Source organism: Rhodotorula toruloides (assembly GCF_000320785.1).
Source record: "Rhodotorula toruloides NP11 unplaced genomic scaffold Scaffold3, whole genome shotgun sequence".
Classification (NCBI taxonomy): domain Eukaryota; kingdom Fungi; phylum Basidiomycota; class Microbotryomycetes; order Sporidiobolales; family Sporidiobolaceae; genus Rhodotorula; species Rhodotorula toruloides.
In genome coordinates this window covers 510,500-532,770 of record NW_015622963.1, presented here as the reverse complement: position 1 = coordinate 532,770, position 22,271 = coordinate 510,500, and the positions used below count along the sequence as shown (strand labels likewise).

The 22,271-nt window shown below is 62.5% G+C and overlaps 7 protein-coding genes across 7 annotated transcripts; 3 read left to right on the top strand and 4 right to left on the bottom strand.

Annotated features, from left to right (window-relative positions):
* Nucleotides 1–225: 225 nt before the first annotated feature.
* On the bottom strand, nt 226–5,741 carry RHTO_04770 (Annexin family protein; the record flags this gene model as incomplete). The annotated part of the gene is made up of 17 exons (XM_016418434.1): nt 226–271; nt 326–471; nt 537–635; nt 691–1,113; nt 1,177–1,437; nt 1,490–1,651; nt 1,707–1,925; nt 1,981–2,077; nt 2,134–3,483; nt 3,540–3,818; nt 3,874–4,253; nt 4,308–4,399; nt 4,458–4,614; nt 4,673–5,440; nt 5,545–5,574; nt 5,652–5,672; nt 5,739–5,741. The coding sequence occupies 17 exons, from the start codon at nt 5,739–5,741 to the stop codon at nt 226–228; spliced, it is 4,533 nt and encodes a 1,510-aa protein (XP_016275710.1).
* A 392-nt stretch (nt 5,742–6,133) lies between these two features.
* Nucleotides 6,134–7,114, bottom strand: RHTO_04769 (mitochondrial large subunit ribosomal protein L23; the record flags this gene model as incomplete). Its single annotated transcript, XM_016418433.1, has 1 exon — nt 6,134–7,114. The coding sequence occupies one exon, from the start codon at nt 7,112–7,114 to the stop codon at nt 6,134–6,136; it is 981 nt and encodes a 326-aa protein (XP_016275709.1).
* A 367-nt stretch (nt 7,115–7,481) lies between these two features.
* RHTO_04768 (Lipopolysaccharide-modifying protein family protein) lies at nt 7,482–9,755 on the top strand (the record flags this gene model as incomplete). Its single annotated transcript, XM_016418432.1, has 10 exons — nt 7,482–7,886; nt 7,978–8,054; nt 8,113–8,224; nt 8,296–8,362; nt 8,459–8,596; nt 8,678–8,860; nt 9,025–9,182; nt 9,265–9,569; nt 9,648–9,676; nt 9,751–9,755. 10 exons carry the CDS (start codon nt 7,482–7,484, stop codon nt 9,753–9,755), a joined length of 1,479 nt encoding a protein of 492 aa, XP_016275708.1.
* An 851-nt stretch (nt 9,756–10,606) lies between these two features.
* On the top strand, nt 10,607–14,802 carry RHTO_04767 (potassium ion transporter; the record flags this gene model as incomplete). Its single annotated transcript, XM_016418431.1, has 19 exons — nt 10,607–10,709; nt 10,774–10,988; nt 11,045–11,103; nt 11,163–11,206; nt 11,265–11,305; nt 11,361–11,917; nt 11,976–12,097; nt 12,156–12,900; nt 12,966–13,064; nt 13,124–13,138; nt 13,194–13,298; nt 13,355–13,393; nt 13,449–13,521; nt 13,580–13,669; nt 13,725–13,751; nt 13,815–13,875; nt 13,930–14,119; nt 14,178–14,256; nt 14,317–14,802. 19 exons carry the CDS (start codon nt 10,607–10,609, stop codon nt 14,800–14,802), a joined length of 3,150 nt encoding a protein of 1,049 aa, XP_016275707.1.
* A 586-nt stretch (nt 14,803–15,388) lies between these two features.
* RHTO_04766 (bZIP transcription factor) lies at nt 15,389–16,406 on the bottom strand (the record flags this gene model as incomplete). The annotated part of the gene is made up of 2 exons (XM_016418430.1): nt 15,389–16,167; nt 16,229–16,406. The coding sequence occupies 2 exons, from the start codon at nt 16,404–16,406 to the stop codon at nt 15,389–15,391; spliced, it is 957 nt and encodes a 318-aa protein (XP_016275706.1).
* A 420-nt stretch (nt 16,407–16,826) lies between these two features.
* RHTO_04765 (uncharacterized protein) lies at nt 16,827–17,619 on the top strand (the record flags this gene model as incomplete). Its single annotated transcript, XM_016418429.1, has 3 exons — nt 16,827–16,896; nt 17,009–17,395; nt 17,459–17,619. 3 exons carry the CDS (start codon nt 16,827–16,829, stop codon nt 17,617–17,619), a joined length of 618 nt encoding a protein of 205 aa, XP_016275705.1.
* A 154-nt stretch (nt 17,620–17,773) lies between these two features.
* On the bottom strand, nt 17,774–21,550 carry RHTO_04764 (uncharacterized protein; the record flags this gene model as incomplete). Its single annotated transcript, XM_016418428.1, has 4 exons — nt 17,774–18,844; nt 18,904–20,437; nt 20,497–20,965; nt 21,025–21,550. 4 exons carry the CDS (start codon nt 21,548–21,550, stop codon nt 17,774–17,776), a joined length of 3,600 nt encoding a protein of 1,199 aa, XP_016275704.1.
* Nucleotides 21,551–22,271: the final 721 nt, after the last annotated feature.

Below are 22,271 nucleotides of genomic sequence, written 5' to 3'. Positions count from 1 at the left end.
CTAGAGAGTGGGGCCAAACAAGCAGCGCAGCTAGCCATGAGCGCATGAGCTGCCCAAGACGAGGAGTTCAGCTTCTCAGGTGCCTCTGCCCCCGACACTACTCTCGAGGCAGGCGTATCGTGTCCAAAGGAGGTTTCAGATTGAACGAGTGTGAAGGGCGGCACTGGAAGCGATGCGATAGGAACGAAACAAACGAGAAATGCGAAGGCAGGAGGAGGTACAACATCAAAGGGGAACGCGTCGAGCGGTGCGGATGCCGCTCCAGACGATACTGCGAAGTACAGTCAGCGACTTCAGCTTGAGAGGAAAGGGAAGCCGCACGCACTTGTGCAAAAGACTGGCAATTCCTTCCGGCGCCATCCCGCTGTCTCCCATGTTCCCGACGGCGAGTCCTTCCCAAGCGAGGGTGTCGTGCGGCGAGAAGATCTCGAGCGTGTGGCGGTGAGTGAGAGGGAGGAAGCGACTTCCGCTCTGCGAGACGAGCCAGCATCAGTGAAGCGCCCCTGGAATCTGGGCCGAAACGAGCGCAGACTCACGATCATTCCGATGAGATAAATGGTGAAAGTGTACAGGAAGAGACTGACGCCCGAGTCGAGGACCTGCGCGACGTACGGGCGAGCTGAAGTTGGGAAGACCTGCAAGGTAAGACCGGTCAGCTCGGTACTCGGCCTTCACGTCGGCTTGACGTACGTTGATGAGGTAGGCAGGCGTCTGAACGATTGGACCAGGCGTGAAGCGCGACCGCCAGCGGCCAGGGCGACTTGGTCGCACATCGGCCATGACTGGGACTCCGCTGGTCTTGGTCGCGCCCTTCTGCGCCTCGACAAACTGCTTGATGGCTTCGACCTTGATGCCCAAGCCCTTCGCAAGCTCCTCCTGCATCTCGCGCTCGGTGCGAGCCGGAGGGGGCGGCGGCGGGACCTCGACGATCTGAGGCTTGACGTCGGATGCCTTGACGAGGTCGTCTTGGACGGCGACAAGGTTTGTCTGCACGTCTGACTCGCGCATGGCCGGGGTGTCGGTCTGGACGTCGGCATCGCTGACGCTGACCGAGGTCTCGACGTGCGTGACGACCGGCTCGCTGAGAGGCGAGCTCTTCTTGCCGCGCTTTTTCTGCGCGCGAGAGCAGCAAAGTCAGCTTGACGCAGAGCCAACTCGAGGTGAGAAGGTACTCACGATGCGGCGATGGGTCGTGATGATAATGTCGTCGACGTCCTCCTCTCCAGCCGTGCCCTCCTCATCGCTCGACTCGCTGTCCTGCTCCGAAAGCTGGGTCGCGATCTCGCGCCCGAGACTGCGATTAATGGAGTCGCCGAGGGAAGCCTTGGCGGGCGAGGCGAGAGCGGAAGAGTTATCGAGGAAGCCAGACTTGCGGCCGACGACCCGCATCTCCTCAATCTCGAAGCGAAGCTTGTCAATCGTCTCCTTGAGCAGGAGCTATGAAGACAAGGTCAGCAAGAATTGGATCGCAGATGAGCGCGCAACTCACATTCTCCTGCTTCTGCTCGTCAAGAGAGTCTTGTGCGCGCCTGGCGACGACGAGATCCTCCTCAAGCTTGTTGACCGCCTGTTGCAGTAGCTCGCGGTCGCGCTCAAATTGCTGGATCTGAAGGCCGTGGTTCTGGATCGCTTCTTCGGCGGCACGGTTCTCCTGCGACGGGAAGCGGTCAGAGAGCGAATCAGGCGGGACAAGCGGCGCGACGTACCCTCCTCGTCTCCGCAACCAGCGCACGAAGACGTTCAGCCTCCTCGCACGTCGCGGTGTAGTTGCGCTTCATGCTGTCGTAAGCCTCGCGGCTCCGCTCAAGACTCTTCGTGAGCTTGGTGATGTCGGCTTCGAGCGAGCTGATCTGCTGCAGATGCTCCTTCTCGACGCTTCGGAGCTCCTTCTCCTCGCGGCGCTTCGTCTGCAGCTCTGCACGAACCTGCGAATATAAGCGTCAGCTCGGAAACGGCCAAATCTCGAACGGCTGCGATCACCTCCTCGATCTGCGCCTCGAGATCCGACACCTCTTGCTCGTAGGCTGCCGCGCTGGCTTGGAAGCGAGCCTCATTCTCCTTAAGCTTGCGAGCGAGGCTGTTGAAAGCAGAACAGTCAGGAATGTTGAGGAGACAGATGAAGTGCTTGCTCACTCTTGTGCGTGCCGGACCAATTGCTGGAACTGCTCGGACGTCGTGCGCTCCATCGCTTGCGCCGCGGGACTGCCGGTCGTGAGGAGCGTGTCGAGGCCGCCTTCGCCGAAGAGACTCGCGGGGCGACTGCTGCTGGCGGCGCTCGAGGCGTTCGAAGGATCGCGGCGCATGGCGGTGAAGAATCGCTCGGGCGGGTCGGGCGTTGCGCCGGCTGTTGCGAAGAAGTCGCTGCGCGCCGCAGACGGGTCAAAAGCGGGTGGTGAAGCGGGCGGGGGCGTCGCGAGCTGGTCCGGGAAGAAGGACGAGGAGGGCCGGGATTCGTCCCGGATAGGCGAGAGTGGCGTCGTGAAGAAGGATGTCGTGTCGATGCTCGACGGCGGAGAGCCGAAAGCCGAGTCGCTGGGAGCGAGGGACGAGCGCCTTCCGCCATTCCCGATGCTGATGGACGCCGAACCGACTGATCCCGTTGAGCTGCCCAGCGAGATGTCGCCAGTGGAAGAAGCCGAACGCGACAGAGATGCCCTCGAGGTGGCGGAAGGCGTCGGACTGAGCACTCGCCCTTCTGTCGGGCTGAGCGGCTCCTCGCTCGCCTGACGCTCCTTGCGGGCAATCTCCTCACTCTGCCTGCGTTTCGCTCGAGACGGTGCGATAGGTCGAGCATGCCGCAGCGAGCTCGACAGCTTGCTACTGTCTGCGCTGCCGCCGGCCGAGGAGGGCGGTTGATGCGACTCGAGCGGAGTCGACCGCTGACGGTACGAGAGCGAGGAGGATGGTCGGTGGCCGTCGCTGCGGTGACTAAGCGCGGAGGTGGAGCGACTTTGATCGGGCGAGTCGGCGGCGAAAGGCATGCCGGGGGTCTGAGGTCCGGCCTCCGTTGGCGAGAACAGGCTCGCATCCGGCGAGGCGCGAGAATCCTCGACGAACTGGTCTGCGCCGTCGTCCGCAGTCGCCTTCATGGCGGTAGGCGGCGAGCGAGGAGAAGGCGGGTCGGACAGCTCGCCTTCCGCTTCGAGTTCGGCAGCTTCGGTGCCGCTTCGTCCTTCACCATCGGACGAACGATCGTCTGCCTTCTCCGAAAGGGCCGAGTCGACGCTGAGGAGACTCGTCGAACTCGTTGTGCGGGCGCGAAGCGAGTCGGGCCCGGCAGGGTCATCGACTTGGCCGACCTCTGCCTCGGACGGCTGCGGTTCCGGGAGCGCAGCCGATGCAACGAGACCGCTGGCGAGGTCGCGCAGAACACCACTTGGCAGGGCAGACTCGAGGCGGTCGCCGAGGGTCTTGCGGTACTTGGTCTTGTAGGCTTGTTGAACCGCGAGAAAACGAGGCCGATCGCAATGGGCACGGATGAGTCTGACAGAGGCTCACGGTCAGCAAAGGGTCGCTGGCTGAGGAAACGAGCGACGCACCGCCAGACGAGCTCCTCACGTCGCCCGCCCTTGTCCGCCTCCATCGCCTTCTCCAGCAACTTCGCGTCCCTCCACACGCCGACACCTGCACCCGCCGCTTTCCCCTCGCCCACATTTTTGGCGTTCTCGACGGCGTGGAGAAAAAGCTTCTGCAGCGTGCCGGACGGGATGCACTGCTTGATCGCTTTGGTGAGGGTCGAGTGGCCGGCGGTCGACTTGCGGTATTCGATGACGAGGGCGTGCATGTGTGTGGGAGAGCGAGCGAGGAGGATCTTCGAGCTGCATATACTGGTCGTCAGCAATGCCTCGGTGCAAAGGAGGATAGCGAGCGTACACGATCTCGATATTGCCGCCTCGACGAAGCGCAACCTTGAGCTGATCGAGGTCCTCCTTCAACAATCTCGCCTTGCGCTCCTCGCGCTCCTCCTTGCTGACCGGGCTCGTCGGCGCACTCGCTTCGCCCTCGTCACCCTCCTCATCCCCGTCGCAGTCCTCCCATCTCCCACGCAACGCAACCTCCCAGGCTTTCCGCAGGCGGACGTTGGCGGAGAAGGCTGAGAGGATGGCAACGTCGAGCGAACGGGTCGTTGAGGCCGAGCTGGGTGAGGCGGTTGCGCTGGAGAAGTTGCGGTCGGAGAGGCGGTGGGTGTAGGCTGCGCGCAGGAGCGTCAAGGCTGAGGGCGGGCGGCCGATGAAGAGGTCAATGAGTAGGGTCTGTAGCGGCGTGTCAGCAACTGGGAGAGATAAGGAGGGTCGGTCGAGGCGCACCTCGTTGACGGTAGCCGAGTCGAGCGCTTTTTGCAGCAGCCAGACGTCCCAAGCAAGCGGTCCCATCAACAAGCCCCTCAGCGCAAACTCGACTGGAGAAATCCATCGTCAGCAACCGGCTTGCTGTCGAGCGCAAAGAGCGAGGCTCACCGTTCCCCTTGAACGCTTTCTCCGCCGAGACCGTCTCGAGCAGCGTCTTGCCCTTGCCAAGGCCTTGAGCGGTCCCTGCCGCATACGCTTTGTCGAGCGCTTTGAGTTGCGGGAACGTGAGGGGCGTGAGGGAGGCGACGAGGTTGCGTTCGCGGGCCTGTATATCAAGGACGAGTGAGCGCGAGAGGATTAAAGCCGTGAAGGAGCGAACGCACCGGTCCTTTGCTGCCCATCGCCTCTCTCACTCTCGCCGCTACCGCACTCGCATCCCACCCTTCTCCCATCGGCCCTACCAGCTCAACACCAAGGTACGTTCCCCCCTGCGCGACGACCATAGCCGACAAGTCCTCGAACGTCCTCTTCTTCCTTAGGCTCTTTGAAGAGGAGGGCGAAGCTCGCGAGAGGGATGACATGAGGGAACGGCGGCGCGAGGCGGCGGTTGCTGCGGAGGCGGAGAGGAGGGATGCTGAGGAGGAGGAGGGGATGGGGATTTGGCTTGTCGAGGCGGAGGAGGGGAGGCGGCGATGGCGCGCGACGGGGGAGCCTTCGGCTGTAGCGAGGAACGTCGGGTCGATACGAGGCGGAGGTTGGTCCGTCAAGGCGGGAGGATCGCCAGCCGGCGTCGTCGACCCACTCACGTCCTCGCTCGTCCCGCTACCCGCTACGCCCATGTTGACCAACAACTGCAACACCTGTTCGACACCAAAAGGCTGATCCTCCATCCCCTCTGGCAACGCCTCGACCATCCCTCTCAACTGCATCTTCTCCTCGAACGTGAGGAGCTGGACCCCTCTCTTCTGCTCGAACGCAGCGAGGAGGTCAGGGAGTAGTCTGAGAGGTGCTGTGCGGGGCTGGTCGGGCGTGGGAGAGGGAGCATCGCCAAGGGTGGGGATGAGAGGGGATGTCGGACGAGAGCCGGACGGGAGGTAGTTGTCGAAGAGGGTGTTGAGTTGGTCGAGTAGCTCGATTTGCGAGCGTCGATGCTGCGAATTGGCTCGGGTAGAGTCAGCTGCTTGTTTGCGACGGAGGACGGACAGGAGGTGCGAGCGAAACAAGGACGGCGAGGCAGTGAGGGAAGACGACGCACCGGCGTAGTCGCTGCATCCTGCATGTTTCTCTGCTCACAAGACCCAGTCTGTCAGCTCGACTGGCCCGGCGATGCCTGCGCGAGGCGGGAAACATCGCTCAACTTACCGACGTCCGGGGTGTAGACGTCTGCTCGACAACAACTCCAGATCAGCTCGCTCTGCGTGCACACGAGAATGAATCAATTCCACGCACCATCTTGGCGCCCTGCGAGCTCCCCCGACGCGTTGTCGCCGAGTTCTCGCCTCACTCGACTTCGTGAACTGATGAGGCTGTGAAGGGGTCGCTTGTCGCGCAGAGAAGGGCGTCGCGGATGTGGGAGGTGTTGGGCCGTAGTGTACGAGTCTAGTGAGAGCCTTGCGAGCACAGCGAGCGGATACTGTAGCGGTGAAGTGAGACGAAGCGGTGCAACCCTTCCTCGACCAAGGAGAGCCTCTCGCTTTCGGCGACGGCACCTCGCACGAAGTCACAAGCGGGCGCCCGGTGTACAGATGCATTGCGAGTGGTAGAAAGAGATACGAGCGAGCGGAACTGCGACCCCAAGCATCAGCAAAGCGAAGGAAAGGAGGCTGACGAAGGAACGCACCGGATCACCAGCCCTGTTGGCGGAGACGCTCGACCTGCTCGTCGATGGTGTCGGCCTTGGCGTCGAGCTTCTCGCCCATGGCGCGCCTGACGTTCTTCCTGCGCTTGAGGCCGGTCGGCTTGCGCTCCGAGACGTTGTCGCCCGGTTCGCGGTACTCGACGTCGTGTCCTCCGTTGACCGAGACCAAGCGAGCGCGCTCCTGCTCGACCCTGGGCTTGTCGGCTCCGCGGTAGCGGTGCGACTGCCTGCCCCAGCCCTTCTCGCCGCCGAGCTCGAGCATCTTGCGGTCGCGGAGCTCCTCCATCCTGTCGCGCTCAAAGTGCTCGTTGAGCCAGCCACGCGTCGGCTCCTCGGGGTACCAGAAGGGTTCCTTGAGCGTGACGAGGACCTTCTTGTACGTCTTTTTGCTGTCGCGGACGGTCCCGCCGCCGGCCGAGCGCTTGAGCGGCCCGAGGTAGTTCATGGTCCGGACGCTCGTGACCTCGAGTCCGTAGATGTTGCGGAGGTAGTTGACAATGTCGGGCTTGGTGAGCTGGAGCGAGGTACGGAAGGTCGCGGTGAAGGGGTCGTCGGCGTACTCCTCCGTGTTGCGGACGAGGCGGACGAAGACGCTCGGGAGGTACAGGTCGACCAGAGCCTCGTCCTTGGTGGCCTGCTCGATGTACCTCGGCGCACGCTGCGGCCCGCGTCCCCTGATGCGGGACGAATGCCGCGAGTACCGGGGCGATGGCTCGGTGGGCTTGTTGAGCTGGCCGGGGCGGGGGATGACGATGGCGGGGTTGTTGGGCAGGGGCATGCTCGTGTCGACCTCGCGGGGTGTGCGCGGAGTGCGTGCGCGGGTGGACGGGGTCGGGTCGAAGTCGGCGAAGGGGACGTTGGCGACGGTCGCGAGGGCGCGGCGCGAGGTGGATGCGGCTGCCGTTGGCTGTGGCCGTGCTGCTGCGAGTGCGAGCTGGCGCCCTGCTGCCCGGATGGCAGACTGCATGGCAGGACGGGGTGGGTGGTGGTGTGGTAGCAAGCAGGTGTGAGGGTGAGCGGTGAGCAGCGGTGTGGTGTGGTGTTGTGTGGTTGTGTTCTCCTCGTTCTCCTCCTCACTCGACGACAGCCAGTTGGAGTTGGAGAGTTGGACTTGGGCGCGGCTCTCTCTCTCGTCCTCGCTCCCTCGAGCTCATCAGCCAGCGACGCATACACCCAGCCTCAGTTACCTCCGATAGCAGCTCCTTGCTCTCCTCTCTCTCACACACACGCCTGGACGGGGACTGGCCACGGTGGACCCGCTCATCCACCCACGCTCTGCTGCCGCCGAGTCGACTCGCTCGATCAGGCGCAGGCAGCGCACCACCACCGCTGCCATGGCCCACCGCCTCTCGCGCACCTGGCAGTCCATCTCGTCCCTCGTGCCCTTCCTTGCTCCGTCGCCCTCGCCCTCCCACTCCCAAGCACACTACGCCGCCATCCCCCTCACGACGACCACCTCGTCGAAGTCGAATGACGGCTTGCACGGAGTGGACGACGACGAGAAGCTGCTTGGACTCGGCGCAGGCGTACAGGTCCCGAGGAGGCACTGGCTCGTCCTCGCGTGGACCTACCTCTCGCCCTTCCTCGTCCTCCTCCTCGCGGCGTCCATCTACGTCGACCGGAAACGGACCGCTCTCGCGCGCATGACGGTCGTCAACCCGTATGCGTGTGGGCCCAAGAGCAACTTTACCACGCTCGAGGCCGTGTGTCGAGCGGGAACGGGGCCAGAGAGGCAGAAGGTGAGTCGTCGAGCGCAAGACCGCGTTTCGCTCGAAGGAAGGCGACCCTTTCGTTCCTCGTTGACTGCGATTCGAGTTCCTCGTCGCGCAGGCTGAGAACTACGAGCTCGCCCTCGACCGACACCTGACGCAGCAGCAATGCGACGCCATCTACCCAGGTCTTTACCTGTCCGTCCCCTCCTCCTCCTTCCCTCCGCCTTCATTACTGATCTTCCTCCCCATGCAGAGAGATTGAGCGAGCACGGGACTACTGGAAGGCGCGAGGAGGAGTGACGGAGAAAGACCTGGACGAGGCGGAGCAAAAAGGCCAGGCTCGGGTGCAGATTATCAACAACCGGGTTCGTCGTCGCTCCCGGCTTCTAGCCACGAATGTGTACGTGCTGATATGGAGTTCGTCGTGCGCACGCAGATGTACGTCAAGAGCTACTCGAATGAACAGCCGGGGACGAGGACCAAGGCGACTTTGGCGCTCATCAGTGCGTTCCGCTTTCCTCGTTTTTGCGCCGCCTGCCCGCTCCTCATCGGTTAGAAGGGAAGACGAGGCTGACTGACACACCTCTCCTCGCGCGCAGACGAAGCCCTCATCACCTCTCCCGAACCCGTACCCGACATCGAGTTCGTCATCCAGACGGGCGACAACGGTATACCGCAGGGGGCGCCGTGGTCGTTGGGGAGGAAGGAGAAGGAGGAACAGTTGACCTTGATGCCCGGTGCGTCTCCCTCTTCTCAACCAAACCCGCTCCGCTTCCACGCTCTCACCCCAAACTAACGTTCCCTCCCACCCCTCGCAGACTACAGTTTCTTCTCCTGGCCTGAACCGCAAGTCAACTCGTGGCAAGAAGTTGCCGACCACTGCCGCGACTACGAGTCGCACCTCCGGTGGGAAGACAAGGTCGACCAGTTGCTTTGGAGGGGCGCGTTCTTGGTGGATATCAGGAAGGAGTTGTGGGAGATTGCGAGAAAGTATCCGTGGGGTGCGTGCAGTTGCTCGAGCCCGTCCTCTCGTCTCCCTCAACTTGCGCCCGAGTCGCGGCAATTCGCCCGAGCCTTCGAGCACTTTCCCATCCTACCCCCTCGCACTCGCTTCTACGCGTCTGCTAGAAGCCTTATTGACACTTTCCGGCCTCCGCGCGCACAGGCGCCGTCTCCGACCTCGACTGGGGCGACCGCGACTCGGTCAACAAGCTCCTCCTCACGCCCGAGCAGCACTGCCAGTGGAAGTTCCTCGCGCACGTCGAGGGCTACGCCTACTCGGGCAGGTTGAAGTATTTGACGCAGTGTCGGAGCGTGATTGTGGTGCGTCGGCTTTCCCGCTTCGAAGAGCGATGAGTGGGTTTCAGGGGAGTGATTCAGGCTGATTCACAGGGTGCTTGCGCAGGCCCACAAGATGCGCTACGTCCAGCACTTCCACCACCTCTTCAACTCGGACCCTACCTCCCCCTCGCAAAACATCGTCATCTCCCCCGGCCGCAATTTCGACAACATCGCGAGCGTGATGTCGGACCTCCTTTCGGACGATGCCAAGGCGAAGAAGATTGCCGACACGAGCTACGAGTTCTGGCAGCATTGGTTGAGTGTGGGTTCGGTGGCGTGTTATTGGCGCAGGCTGTTTAGGGAGTGGAAGGAGGTCATGGCGTTCGAGCCCGTATTGAAGAGGGATGTGGCATCGTACAACTCATTCATGTACGTCCAGTCCAGCTCTTACTCGCTCGACCTGCGCTGACCGGGTGGAGCTGACCACTCGCTTCCTTCCTCCGACAGCTTGATGGGACAGGTCCACTGGGACGCTCGTGCGTGCAGCTCCTCTCTCGCCCTTTCTCCACCTCCGAAATTGACACGCACCTCTGCTCTCCTCGCGCAACAGACTAGCACGTCGCCTTTCCGCAGGCGAGAGATACAGACACTCTTCGTTTCCCGCCCTCGCCTTTCGACTTCCGCCTCGCGCCAGATACCCCCGTCGTCGTACTCGAAGCTGGGACTCGACGTATAGACACACGCGTAGAATACCATCAACGGCCGTCGGAACTCTGTAGGACTACATACGGATCTCAACGAGCGAGACGAGGAGAGGAGAGCGGAACGAATAGCGGCTCCTTCCTCCTCGCCGCAAACTTTCTCGCCAAGACTGCTCTCCCAAGACTCACGACGGGCAGAGGATTCCGTCTGCAAAGCTGAAAACTTTACGAAATTGGGAGCCGCTCTCGTCGACGTCGTTTCGCGGCGAAGTCCTCGACGGAGAAGCCTCGCTCACCTCGACTCTCCTCTCGCTTTTGCGCTTCCTGCTGCTTCGCGAGCTGCGCTAGCAAGCTCTCGTGCGCGCTTGCTGCGCCTGGCGGTCCATCTCGCGCCCGGCTTTCGAGCGTTCGTCGTCGGTTCCTCGTCCGCTGGAGCTTTCGATCCGAACTCGCCCACACCGCGCCTGGGAGGGACAGGGACTTGCGTAACGAGCTGGGGCTTCACCAGGTGAGCTCTCAGCGCTCTTATATCTCGCCAACGAGGAGCGACGAAGTTGACGTCCCTCTTACGCTCTTACCCGCGCACTGCCACTCCGAAACAGCGGACGCTCCCTCACGTTGCAGCTCGCCAAGTAGCCGCCAGATCGTGTACCAGTCGCCCTGCAGCTCGGTCGTTGACCCTCTGCGAGCGCGCTCGAGCGGCGACAAGGCGTCCTCGCGCTTCTCGACACCTTCTCCTCGTCGTCCCGGACTTTCTCGCCCAAGATGCGGAGACGTGTTTCCCTGAATCGCCATCCGTCGACCGCACCGCGAATCCCAGGGTTCCTGCAACGGTCGAGCGTGTGGAGCCGGATCTCTGCGTTCAGCTGTTCGTCCCTCCTTGTCGGAACGTTCTTCACCGGCTCAACTGACGAGCTTCCGTCTCCCTTCAGCCGCGCATCTCAACTTCTACCGCCTCCACCTCCTCGTCTTCACCTTCGTCCCGCTCATCGCCTCAGGCATCTTCTTCGCCTCGAACGGACCGTCGAATGAGAACCAGATCTCCTACGTCGACGCGCTGTTCATGTGCACGTCCGCGATGACCGTCACCGGCCTCAACACGGTCGTCCTGTCCGCTTTGACTGTGTGGCAGCAGGTCATGCTGTTTGTGCGTCACTTTGGGCCCGTAAAGCGAGCGAGTACTGACCTTGCGTCCTGCTTCAGCTCCTCATGACCATCGGCTCGACGTCGTTCGTTTCCATCCTCGTCATCGTCATCCGGAGGTGCGTCAAGCTTCTGTGTCGAGGAGACACCACCGGAGCTCACCCGTCCACCTGCGCAGGCAATTCTTCCGCAACAAGTTCGAGTACATGGTTGCGAACGATGGTGAGCACGGCCGCGCTGATGTTCTGTTCGCACTCGACTGACTCTTGTTCTCGTGCAGCGGAGGCGCGGAAACGTGTCAACGAAGTGGGCGAGCAAGAAGTGAGTTCCTCCTGCCCGGCTGCATCGTCCGCAAGCTGAGCATCTCCCGGAACAGGCCGCTCGAGCTGGTCGAGCGTACCGTGCCTTCGATGCAAGCCATCGCCCAGGCCACACGCCGTGGTACTCCGATTTCCTGCCCGGCCAACACTCGGCTGTCCCCTCCCCACGTCCGTCGCCGTTCAACAGCGCCGCGCCGACTCGACAAGACGGCGAAGACGAAGAGCGGCAGCGCAAGAAGAAGAAGAAGCGCAAGGTGGCGAAGCTGCGGACGGACATGATCAAGCGCGTCGATGTGCCGGTTCGGGTCAACAAGATGAACGTGAGTGGCTGGTTGGGCGACGAGAAGCATGAGGGGGAGGAGCGGATGGACGAAGAGGTGCATGAGATGAAGAAGGTGAGAGAGGCGCATGCGGCGGAAGAAGAGGCGCCAGCGGAGGCACGAGGGGCGGAAAGGACGCAGGATCTGCCAGAGGTGTTTTCGGACGACGATCAGGACGAGGAGGAAGTCCCTCCTCCGGTTCAGCGGCACGACGGCGAGCTGGCGGATTCCCCTCGTCCTGCCAGTCCTGAACCGGTTGAGCGAGCGAACGGGGTTGCTGGGCATACTCGAGCGTGAGTCTTTCTGCATCCTCTGGACCGATGCTTGCTGACGTATTGTTGAGCGTCCCAGCATTCAAATCGATACTTCGTCGAGGCCGGACCGAGGGACTCGAGGAAGGCGAAGCAGCGACTCGGTCGCAGCGGCGGCCTCTCGCGCGCCGGGCGCCGGCTTTCCTCGCACGCGCACGTTTGGTGAGTCCTGCTCGCCTAGTCAAAGCTCTCGAGACCGCGACTGATGGCCTTCTCGCAGACCATCGACACCTTGACGGGATCACCGAGTCGCCGTCTCCCCTTCAATCGCCTTCTTCTCCTACCTTCCGCAATCGCGACCTCGATGTCGGCCGCACCCGCACTATCGAATTTCGAGACCCGAGCGAAGCAGGCGACCTTCGTCTTCGCCGGAACAGGATGCATGCCGTCGACCCCGACTACCCGGTAACCCGCCGCATGTCGCAGTCGAACCTCCGTGACCGCACCTTCATTCGCACAACAACGGTCGACCAGGCCGCTATGCACAGCGGCTTCGGCGGTTTCCCCAACCCGATCTACGCCGCCGCCTCTCTCGCCAAGTCGAAGATCCCAGCCCTTCGCAACGCTGTCGAGCGGACTTCCACAATGCCGCGGACGACGACGATGCTCTCCACGCATTCGCATGGTGGCACATCGTCGGGAGGCGTTAAGCACGAAGGAACCGGCAACTTCAAGCCCGTCTCGTACATCACGTTCGACGCCGTGGTCGGCCGTAATTCCAAGTTCCACGGCTTGACGACTGCTCAGCAGGAAGAGCTGGGAGGCGTCGAGTACCGTGCTCTCACCGTTCTCCTCCGCATCGTCTTCGCCTACTGGCTCGGCGTCCAGCTCCTCTCAGTCCTCGTTCTTGCGCCGTGGTTGTCAACGTCGGAGCGCTGGGCACCCATCACGCGCGAGTCGAATGCCAACCCGACGTGGTTCACGTTCTTCCAGGTTTGGTCCGCCTACAGCAACTTGGGCATGAGGTGCGTTATTCCCCTTCGTTCCAGCAAGCAGGTCACTTTCTGATCCACTTGCGGACGGCCTGCAGTCTCGTCGATACCTCGATGATCCCCTTCCAGCGAGCGTATTGGCTCATCATCGTCCAGGGCTTCCTCATCCTCGCCGGCAACACGGCATTCCCCGTCTTGTGCGTCGCTCGTTCGGCTTCTCGCGAAGGTCCGAGGCTAACAACAGACTGTTGCGCAGCCTGCGGCTGCTCATGTGCGTTTCGAGGTCGCAAGTCTCGCGGCACTTTGCTGACGACCCCCTCCCGCAGCTGGACGGTCTACAAAGTCATGCCTTCCCGATCGCGGACGCGCGAGACGTTGCAGTTCCTGCTCGACCACCCTCGCCGCTGCTTCATTTATCTCTTTCCATCCCAGTGCGTCGCTTTACGAGGCTGACTATGGCTGGAGCTGATCAGTCGCCTCGGCGCAGCCAAACCTGGTTCCTCGTCTTCATGCTCGTCTGCCTCAAGTGCGTCGCCTCTTTGCCAATGATGAGCGTTTCCGCTGACAATGGCGCGCAACAGCGGCATCGACTGGGCGTCCTTCCTCATCCTCGACATCGGCAATCCCGAAATCGAGGCTCTGCCGACTCGCGTGGTGCGTTCCAGCGAGTAGCCGCCCGCGGCTCGTCACAACTAACTCTGTCTCCTCGCAGCGCGTCCTTGACGGGCTCTTCCAAGCTTTCGCCGTCCGCGCGGCAGGTTTCTCGATCGTCCCGCTCGCTTCCGTAGCGCCAGCTCTTCAGGTTCGTCTACCTTCTGTCCTTCTTCCTCGACAACTGCTGATCGTCACCGCCGCAGCTGCTCTATGTGATCATGATGTACATCGTGCGTCGCCTTCGCCGTCCTCTCGCTCTTCGCCCTCGCTCAACGCTCACGCTTCTTCCGCAGGCCGTCTACCCGATCGCCGTTTCCATCCGTAGTACAAACGTGTACGAGGAGAAGTCAATGGGTGCGTCAGAACCTCGTCGCTCGTCGAGCGCGACCTGACGTTCTCGATGTGCAGGCGTCTACGACGACGACTTTGACGAGGACCCGGACCTAATGGAGGCTCGCTTCGACAAGTCGCATTCTGCGACGGAATATATCAGCTACCACGCCCGCAAGCAGCTCGCCTTCGACTTGTGGTGGCTCGGTCTCGCCGTCTGGCTCATCTGCATCGTCGAGCGGCATCGCATCGGCAGCACGGATTGGCCGTGAGTCCGCGCTCTCAGCTCGCTACTCCTATCCTCGGCTGATGAAGAGATCCTGCAGCGAGGTCACCATCTTCACCCTGATTTTCGAGATCGTCTCGGCGTACGGCACTGTCGGACTGAGTCTTGGCAACGGCCGCGTGCGTCGCTTCTTCATCTCCTCGCTTGCGCATTGCAGCTTCTTACACCACTTCCCGCAGAACAACGCCTCTTTGGCCGGCGTCCTGTCAACGTTATCGAAGCTCATCATCTGCGCCGTCATGGTGCGAGGTCGCCACCGCGGCTTGCCCATCGCCATCGACCGTGCTGTCCTCCTTCCTTCAGACTTGGAGAAGCACGGCGACGACACCGCTACAACCTTCTCGTTCGACAATCTCGCGCGCGAGCCTAGCCTGCGCACTCGCTGGACGCGTACCAGCTTCAGCAGCCACACGGCCGTGGCGGGGGGCGGCTTGCAGGCGGTTGAGCCGCTGACCGACGAGCATCGCTTCGAGCGGAGCAGGCGCTTCTCGGACGACCAGCACGACGTCGGGAACGGCGAACTCGCCCCTGGATCATCGCCCAGCGACTCGAAGGATAGCGCGCTGGATGGGAAGGAACCGTCGCTTTCGACTGCGGACGACGCGCCGCAGGGGATGAAGGGCGAAGGACCGCCAATCGATCGCAATCAGACAGGATGGGTGTAGAAGTATGGGCGAACCATGTACGACTAGAACTCGCAGAACTCGCATTTGCAAGCACCTTATATTTGCTCGTCTCACCCGCGCCATTGGAAAAGCTGCACGAGTGTCCATTGGCGAGGCAAGCTACACAAAGAGAGACAACAAAGGAAGCACGAAAAGCCCGCGAGTCTGCCTAGTCCTCGCTCTGCCAGATGCGCCAAACGCTCCTCATCCATGGCCCACGCTTCCACCGCAACCGCACAGCTTCCATCCCAATCCTCTACCAAGCTCATCAAACCGAGACGGCAGCCGTACGACCAGCCCAGTGTGCAAGGTCTCACTCGACGAAGAGGAGAACGCAGGCGCGAGGCGAAGGTCGACAGCAAACTGAATCAGGAGAGTCAAGGCGGAGGGAAGGAAGAGAAGAGATGAGGAAGGGGAGGAATCGTGACGATGTGGGAGAAGAGTGGTAAGCGGAAGTCGGAGAGCTGCGAGAGAGTCGCGGTCAGCGGAATGTCGCCAGGCCGCAGCGGCAGCGGCACGTACAGGATTTGGGTGAAAACTCGTCGCAGACCACCTAGAAAACACCCCACCTAGAAAACACCCGTCCTTACTGCCTAACACGCAACCTCAGCCGCCGTGCCCGCAGCAGCGTCTTGTCGCAAGAAGTCGAAGAGGTCAAAATCCGCCGCCGGCTCGTTGTCGATGGCAGGAATCGTCGCCTCGTCGAGATTGCCGATACTTTGCGACCAGTCTGTCCAAGCCGCGACGAGGTCGTTGTTGTCGAAGAGGGAATTGGCATCGACGGCGGGACCTGGATCGACGAGAGAATCTCCGACAGCGTCGGGCGCCGGGAGGGACGAGTCGAGGGGGAACGCGAGCTGGTCGAAGCCGGTGAAGTCGAGGCCGAGAGACGAGACGCCAGACGAGACGACGGGTGGGACAGCTTCCGCTGCAGGGAAAGGTCGACCTCGCGTGCTACGAGGCGAGAGCTGTCCGTCTCCGTCGTCAACGTCTGGTTCGTCGTCTCCGGCTCGACTGCTTGTGTGGCTGGGCTAGTCGACGTCGCTGCCTGGCTCAGAAGGCGCTCAAGTCGGCCAAACTTGGTCTCGAGGGACGAGAGGCGGATCTGGAGCGACTGCGACTGGAGCTGCTCGAGGGCGAGCTGAGTCTTGAGCGACTCGTTCTCTTTGCGGAGCTGGGCGACGAGGGGGTCTGTCGCGGTCGGACGAGCGGGAAGGGCGGCGAGAGGGAGGTTGACCCTGGAAGGAGTGGGTGTGAGGGAAGTCGAGGGAGACTGGGACGCAAGCTGCGCCTCGAGCTCGGCGACGCGTGCCTCGAGGAAGTCGGTGTGCTGCTTCTTGCGGTCTCGGGAGACTTGGGCGGCGACTGTGGGCGTCGACAGGCGAGTTTAGTGGGATGCGAAGAGAGTAGAGAACGGTGAACGCACTCCTGTTGCGCTCCATCCTCGCCTGTTTCCTCGCGTGCTTCTCTGCCGCCGTGCTCCTCGGTGCACGCTTCTTCGCCAGTGGTTGCGCCGTGTCATCGTCGACGAGTGAAGCGGAAGCGGGCGAGAGAGGTGGCGACGCCGTGCGCTTCCTCGAGCGGGTCGTCGCTGGCGAGTCCATCGTGAGCGTGTGAGTCTGTACGCAGCAGTCAACCAAGCCAAGCAGTGCCCTTGTCGGGCGTGAGCGTGTCGAAGAAGCGAGACGTGGAACCTTCGACGTGGAAGGCGTCGGTTGTATTCAGTTCTATTCGAGCATTACAATCGTGTTTGTATTCGTGAAAGTGTATTCGAACCGATTACACCCGAGTTTGTATTCGTGCGGTTATCCCGGGTGACCCTCGCTCCCTCGCCCGCAACGCTTTCGTGCGAGTCGTGTGCAGCACCGTGAGCGCCAAAAGGACTCATTGAGTGCTGCTGGCCCCCTCGCAAGCCGTCCCGAGCGAGTTGAGCGTCGTCGTAGTCGCCTCGACCTTCGCAACTCGCTCTCTCGCGTCGACTGTTCACTCGCTCACTCGGAATGTGCCGAACTGCTTGCTCGACCATGACAACTACCTCTGACACCCCCATCACGAGCACCGCCAAGGCGTCCGAGGCGCCCGCTGCCGCTCACAGTGCGTCCCCGCTCTCTCTTTCCCTCGCTCGCTTGCACTCGCCCTCTCGCGGCTGATAGCAGTGAAAGCGCTGGCTGCACAGATCCAAACTGATTGGTGCACTCCCGCACAGCCGGGGACGAGGCGGCCGCCGCCTCGCCGTCGAGCTCGAACGAGCAGGCGAAGGAGGACAAGGAGGACAAGGAGGGCGAGAAGTCCGACAACGACCAGGAAGAGCAGAAATGCCCGTCGACGGATCAGCTTAGCGCTCGCTCACTTGCTGACCGCTCTTCTGTCGGTTATGCAGCCGCTGGCATCTGGCCCCTCGTTGGCGAGGAGGGAGGAGGACCATTCCAGGTTTTCGCTACGTCCGCCGGCGTGCCTCTGTGCTCGCCTTATCCGAGCGAGCAGCAGATCAGGCGCAGGTACGAGGAGGAAGCTGAGTCGGCCGAGAAGACGGCCAAGGCTGCCGCTGCGAGCGAGAGCGAAGAGGAGGAGCAGGACGAGGAGGAAAACGGCTGTGACTTACACATTCCCTCGCTTCTTCGGCGTCTCATCGCTGACTGTAGCGCTTCTACCGCAGCCTTCGACGCTTCGTTCCCTTCAGCCCCGGCGAGCCGTGGGCCCAGCAAGATTTCCCTCCTTACTGGCACGAGCGATCTCAGCCCGGCGGCTTCGTCGTGCCCACCCGAAGAGCAGCGTCGTCGCCGCGCGGAGGACAAGGCGGAGACCGAGAATGAGTAGGAGCTTGTGAGGCCAAGGTCGAGGATTAGCCGGGAATGTCGCTTTGCAGCTTTGATCGCCCTCGCTCTTCAAGCCGACTGGATAATGCAGAGTGCGAGTTGCGAAGAGAACTTGTACGACAGGGACGAAACCAACGAGGAGACCCGAAACGAATTCAATGGAAGGGTCCGAATGGCCGCACAGGCTCCGACACCCTCAGCCAATCCACCCGCATGTTGCGAACCGAGCAGGGATGCATCCGCGGCGCGACCATCCTCCTCTTGCGCGCTAGGGCCTCCTCCCCTGCTACCGCTCCGTCCGCCTTTGCCTTGCCCTTGTCCAGCCGCCGCTCTCCGCCTGCCGCTCTCGACGCAGCCGTGCACACATCGCGCCGCCATCGTCCAGGGCATTCCGCGCTTGCGCAGATCTTGCAGCGTCGATGACGCTTGCCGGTCGCGTTGACTGGCGTCGCCGACCTGCTCGCAGGCCAATCTTGCGCGCCATCGTCCTCATCAACCGCGAGTTTAGCGGACGCAGCGTCATCCTGCTTGCCGGCGAGTGCGCCAGGTACGACGGCCTTCGCGGCGGCGGAGACTGCTCCGACTGTCGCTCGTAGGACTGACCCGACAGCGGACGCAACGGCTGATCCGACGGCCATCGCGGCGCCTCCTTCGATGAGCGCTGCATCCGTACCCGACTTGCCGACTGCTGCGATGTTCGCACCTGCCGGCGAATCGACGATGACGCCGAGAGCCGTCGAGCCGGACGGAAGGGGAGGTTCGACCGTGTCCTGCCTGGCGGTTTCCGGGCCGTTCATGATCGAATCGCCCGCTTCGTCAACGCCATCGAGAGGCATTGGCACGAGCGGCGGAGAGGCGAGAGCGGGCGATTTGCTCGAGCCGATGCGCGGAGAGGCGGTAGACAGGCCGTTCGGACGCAAGGCGGGGATCCTCGACGTTGCTTGCGCGAGGGCGCCGGCAGTCGAGTCGCTTGGGACGCCTCGTATGTCGGCCGACATGTCGCGAAGCTGTTGCCGCATCGCGCCGGGAGCTTGCACGTAGTACTGGGCGAGGGGATGGACATTGGCACCGCTGACAGACGCTCGTCGTCGCATGGCGCCTGTTGAGCCTGCTCGAGGTCGTACAGTCGGTAGTGCAGGAGTAGAGCTCGTGCCAGCGGAAGGAGGAGGGCGGACTGGACCAGCTGAGGACGCGGTGCCGACAGCGCCTGCAGGGCGTGATGCATTCTGCGAGGGAGCAGACGAATCAGTGCTCGTTCGTACAAGTAGAAACGGAGCCAACATACCTCGCTTGACTTGGTCGACGTCGCATCGTCGACTTGCGGATCTTGGTCGTCCACCAGATCGAGCACGACCGATTCCTTCCTTTTGCCCGAAGCTGTAGCAGACGACGCTATGCTCCTGACCATCCGCCTCGTCCGCTTCGCCAGCTTCGGCTCCTTCGCGTCGGGCAGAGGCTCCATCGAGGCCCCCTGGACAGCCTCCCGCACCATCGCGCCCAGCTGAGCCTTCTTCGCTCGCTCGAGCTCGTCGCCGTCGAGCGCCCTCCCTGTCTGAGCCGCTGCATCCTCAACAGACCGCTTCGCCGCGTCGCCGAGACCGAGCGCCCAATCCCACAGCTGGACACGCTTGGCGTCGCCTGGCGGGCGCAGACAGCTTGGGTAGGTCAAGAACGGCTGAGGCGCGAGTGAGAACGCGTCGTCTGGTCGGGAAAGGCGCGGGAACGGCTGACTGGTGATCTTGGCGCGAACGGGAGGGGGAGGATTGCCGGGGAAGGGAAGGAGGACGTTGAGCGGGTCCCGGGAGGTATTGACTTTGACGATGCACGTCTCAAACGCGGTGGGCTCGGAGGTCATCGTAGGAATGTAGTCGCCGAAAGGGGTCTCGAGATCAAGACTGGCGGCTGAGGCCGCTGTTCCAGTCTCGGGTCTGCCGTTCCGCCAAGGACTGACGCGAGTGTGAGCGGTCTTCTGCAGATGAATGGCGACGACGAGGGCTTGATGCTCGTGGCGGTACGAGTTGATCGCGCTCTGCACCTCGCTGACGGCGGCGTAGAAGTCGTCCTCCTCCGCTTCCTCCTCCTGCGGCAGTGACGGCCGTTTGCGCCTCCTGCGCCGCTTCTTACGCGGGGGCTCGTTCACGTCGACGATGTCGGCAGGCGTGTGAGCTACCGGTGCAGGAAAGGTGAATCTCGATAAAGGCGGAGGAGGTGCAGTAGGCGGTTGCGCTGGAGTCGCAGACTGAGCCGACGTTGTAGTCGGTGGCGAGGCGGCAGCGTTCGGCGGAGGGAGAACTGGAGGCATGGACGGAGGTACCTGTTGGTGTATGGACGGTTGGGGAGGGCGAATCGACGCGTTCGGCACGTCTCGTCGATATGGCTGGTAAGGCTGAACCGATTGAGGATAGGCCGAAAGGTTCGGGACAGGCTGCTGCGGCGGCGGAGGAGCTGCTACGGCAGGGCTTGGCGGGTTGGATGCTCGCGCTTGAGGCGGGAGCGGCTCGTGAGAAGGAAACGCACTGGAGCGCGGCATGTTTGGGGGCTGGAAGTGGGCGACTGAGGGAGCGGTCGGCGTACGCGGATTCGATGAATGAGAATGCTGAGACGACTGACTTCGTATAGGCGGAGCGGGATGGTGCGCGGCGTTCGTAGGTTGCGGGTAATAGGCGAGCGTCGAAGCTTGGGCGGACGGCGGTACTTGCGTTGTCGAAGGATTGGACGGAGTTGGCGGTGCAGTCGTCAAGCCTGATGCACTCGAGGGCACTGTTGCGTACGGCTGAACGACAGGATAAGGGGGAGGGGGGTAGAACGTGACTGAGGGCCTGTAAGGTCGCGAGATGTCAGCGCAGACGGCGGTGAAGCGAACGAGACGGTCACCTACGGAAGAGGCGCTCCCTGTGGTTCTCCAAGTCCGCATACCTCGCGGACAGCGAACCACTCGTGCAGGCTGATTGTCGCCTGTTCCACAAAGGGGAACCACTTCGCCCAGTCCGACTCCTGCCAGCTCACCGCGAATTCCGACTTGGTCTTTCCACCCAAGGTGAGGTGTACGTCGATCGTCGCCCGGCGGTACAGCTCGAGGACCTGGACGATGCGCTCCCGATCTTCGGGGCGAGAGATGCAGTCGATAAGGAAGTAGACAATTGTGGCGCCGGTAAGCGGGAGAGTCGGGATGCGCTGCTTGCGAGCCCAATCCTTGTATTCGTCGAAGAAGGCGAGATAGTCCTTCGGGCGACAGCCGTTGATGACCAACATGTCGGCTGCGAACTCGGCGAGCATGCTTTGCGCGGTGGGCAACTTCGCCTTGCTGAGGCAGCGCAAGGCGTCCTCCTGCAACGCAATTTCGATGGCTGCGAGGAGGACATGTCAGCAAGGACAGACGCAAGCAAGAGAGAAAGGCAGTACACACTCGAGGCGCCATGACAGAACAACGTCGACAAAGTCTCGAGGTAAGAATCGCGAGCTTGCTGGACCATGTCGAGGGTGTAGAGGCGCGGGTCTACTGGCCCCTGAGCAGGCGAGACTGGACCCGCTTGTTGCGGTGCTGGGTGAACGGCGGCAAAGTTGGCGGAAGCGAACGCCGGCGCGGCTGTCGTCGATACAGACGACGGTCTCGACGGCTGCGGAGCTGGAAAGACCGCACTGGAAGGCGCTGTCCGCGAAGGATGAGGAGGAGAGATGCGGGTGCCGCCTGGTCGTCCGGTTGCGGGGCTATGCGACGGCGCCGCCAGTCCTGGCCCACTCTGAGTCCTCCTGTGCGCCATCTCGACCGCTGCCTGGCCCCGCCCGACCGCCTGCTGATCTACCATCGCACCCGAGCTGGACCGCCGTCGATCCTGTCCTCCGCTGCTCGCACCGGCCACAGGCGCGGCGGGGGCTACCGGTGCAGTCGAGGACGAGGGTGGAGCGGCGACATCGCGCTCAGTTGGCTGCATCCACCGCGAGGAGCGTGTTTCCCCCCCACTGTTGTCAAAGCCTGTCGAGCGCGCAGAGGGCAGCGGAGCGCTCGGGGGCGTGTCGGCGCTGCAGCTGAGGTGACGCGTAGCCGAACAGAACCAATTGAGCTTGGAAACAAGCGTGCAGAGCGAGGTCGAGAGAAGCGAAGTGTGCGGATACCAACAACGGGAGGACGACGAAGACTTGGTCTGCTCAACAAGCTCGAGGGAGCTCAGTCGCGAGACTGGACTCATCTCGAATGCAGGATGATGCCGAGGCTACAGGCGAAAACGCAGAAAGTCCGCCTAGTCTATCCCTGACCTCCGCCAATCTGTTGCGCTACCACTCCATGCGTCGCCCTTCTCCCTGTGCCGGCTCCGAGAATCGTTCCCTAAGCTTGATGCGATACATGAGCGCGCCTCAGTGAAGAGCGTGGGTCGAAGGTCGGCAGACAGGCCGGGTTTGATCTGGTGTCGACCCTGCTCCTTCGGACCGACCCTTGTACCCGGCACTTCGTACAGAACTGTCGAGCCGTAGGTATTGGCGATTGTCGGTAAGACGCTACATGGAGTTGCTCCCAATCGCGAGGGGCGGCCTACCGGGACGCTTGAGCGAATCTCGTGTCGAGCGGAGCGCTTCTGCTCGCTGTTGCGGCCAAGCTCGTCAGCACGCAAGTCGGTGAGCGTCCTTAATTTTGCAGTACTCACCTCGTAGTCCTGG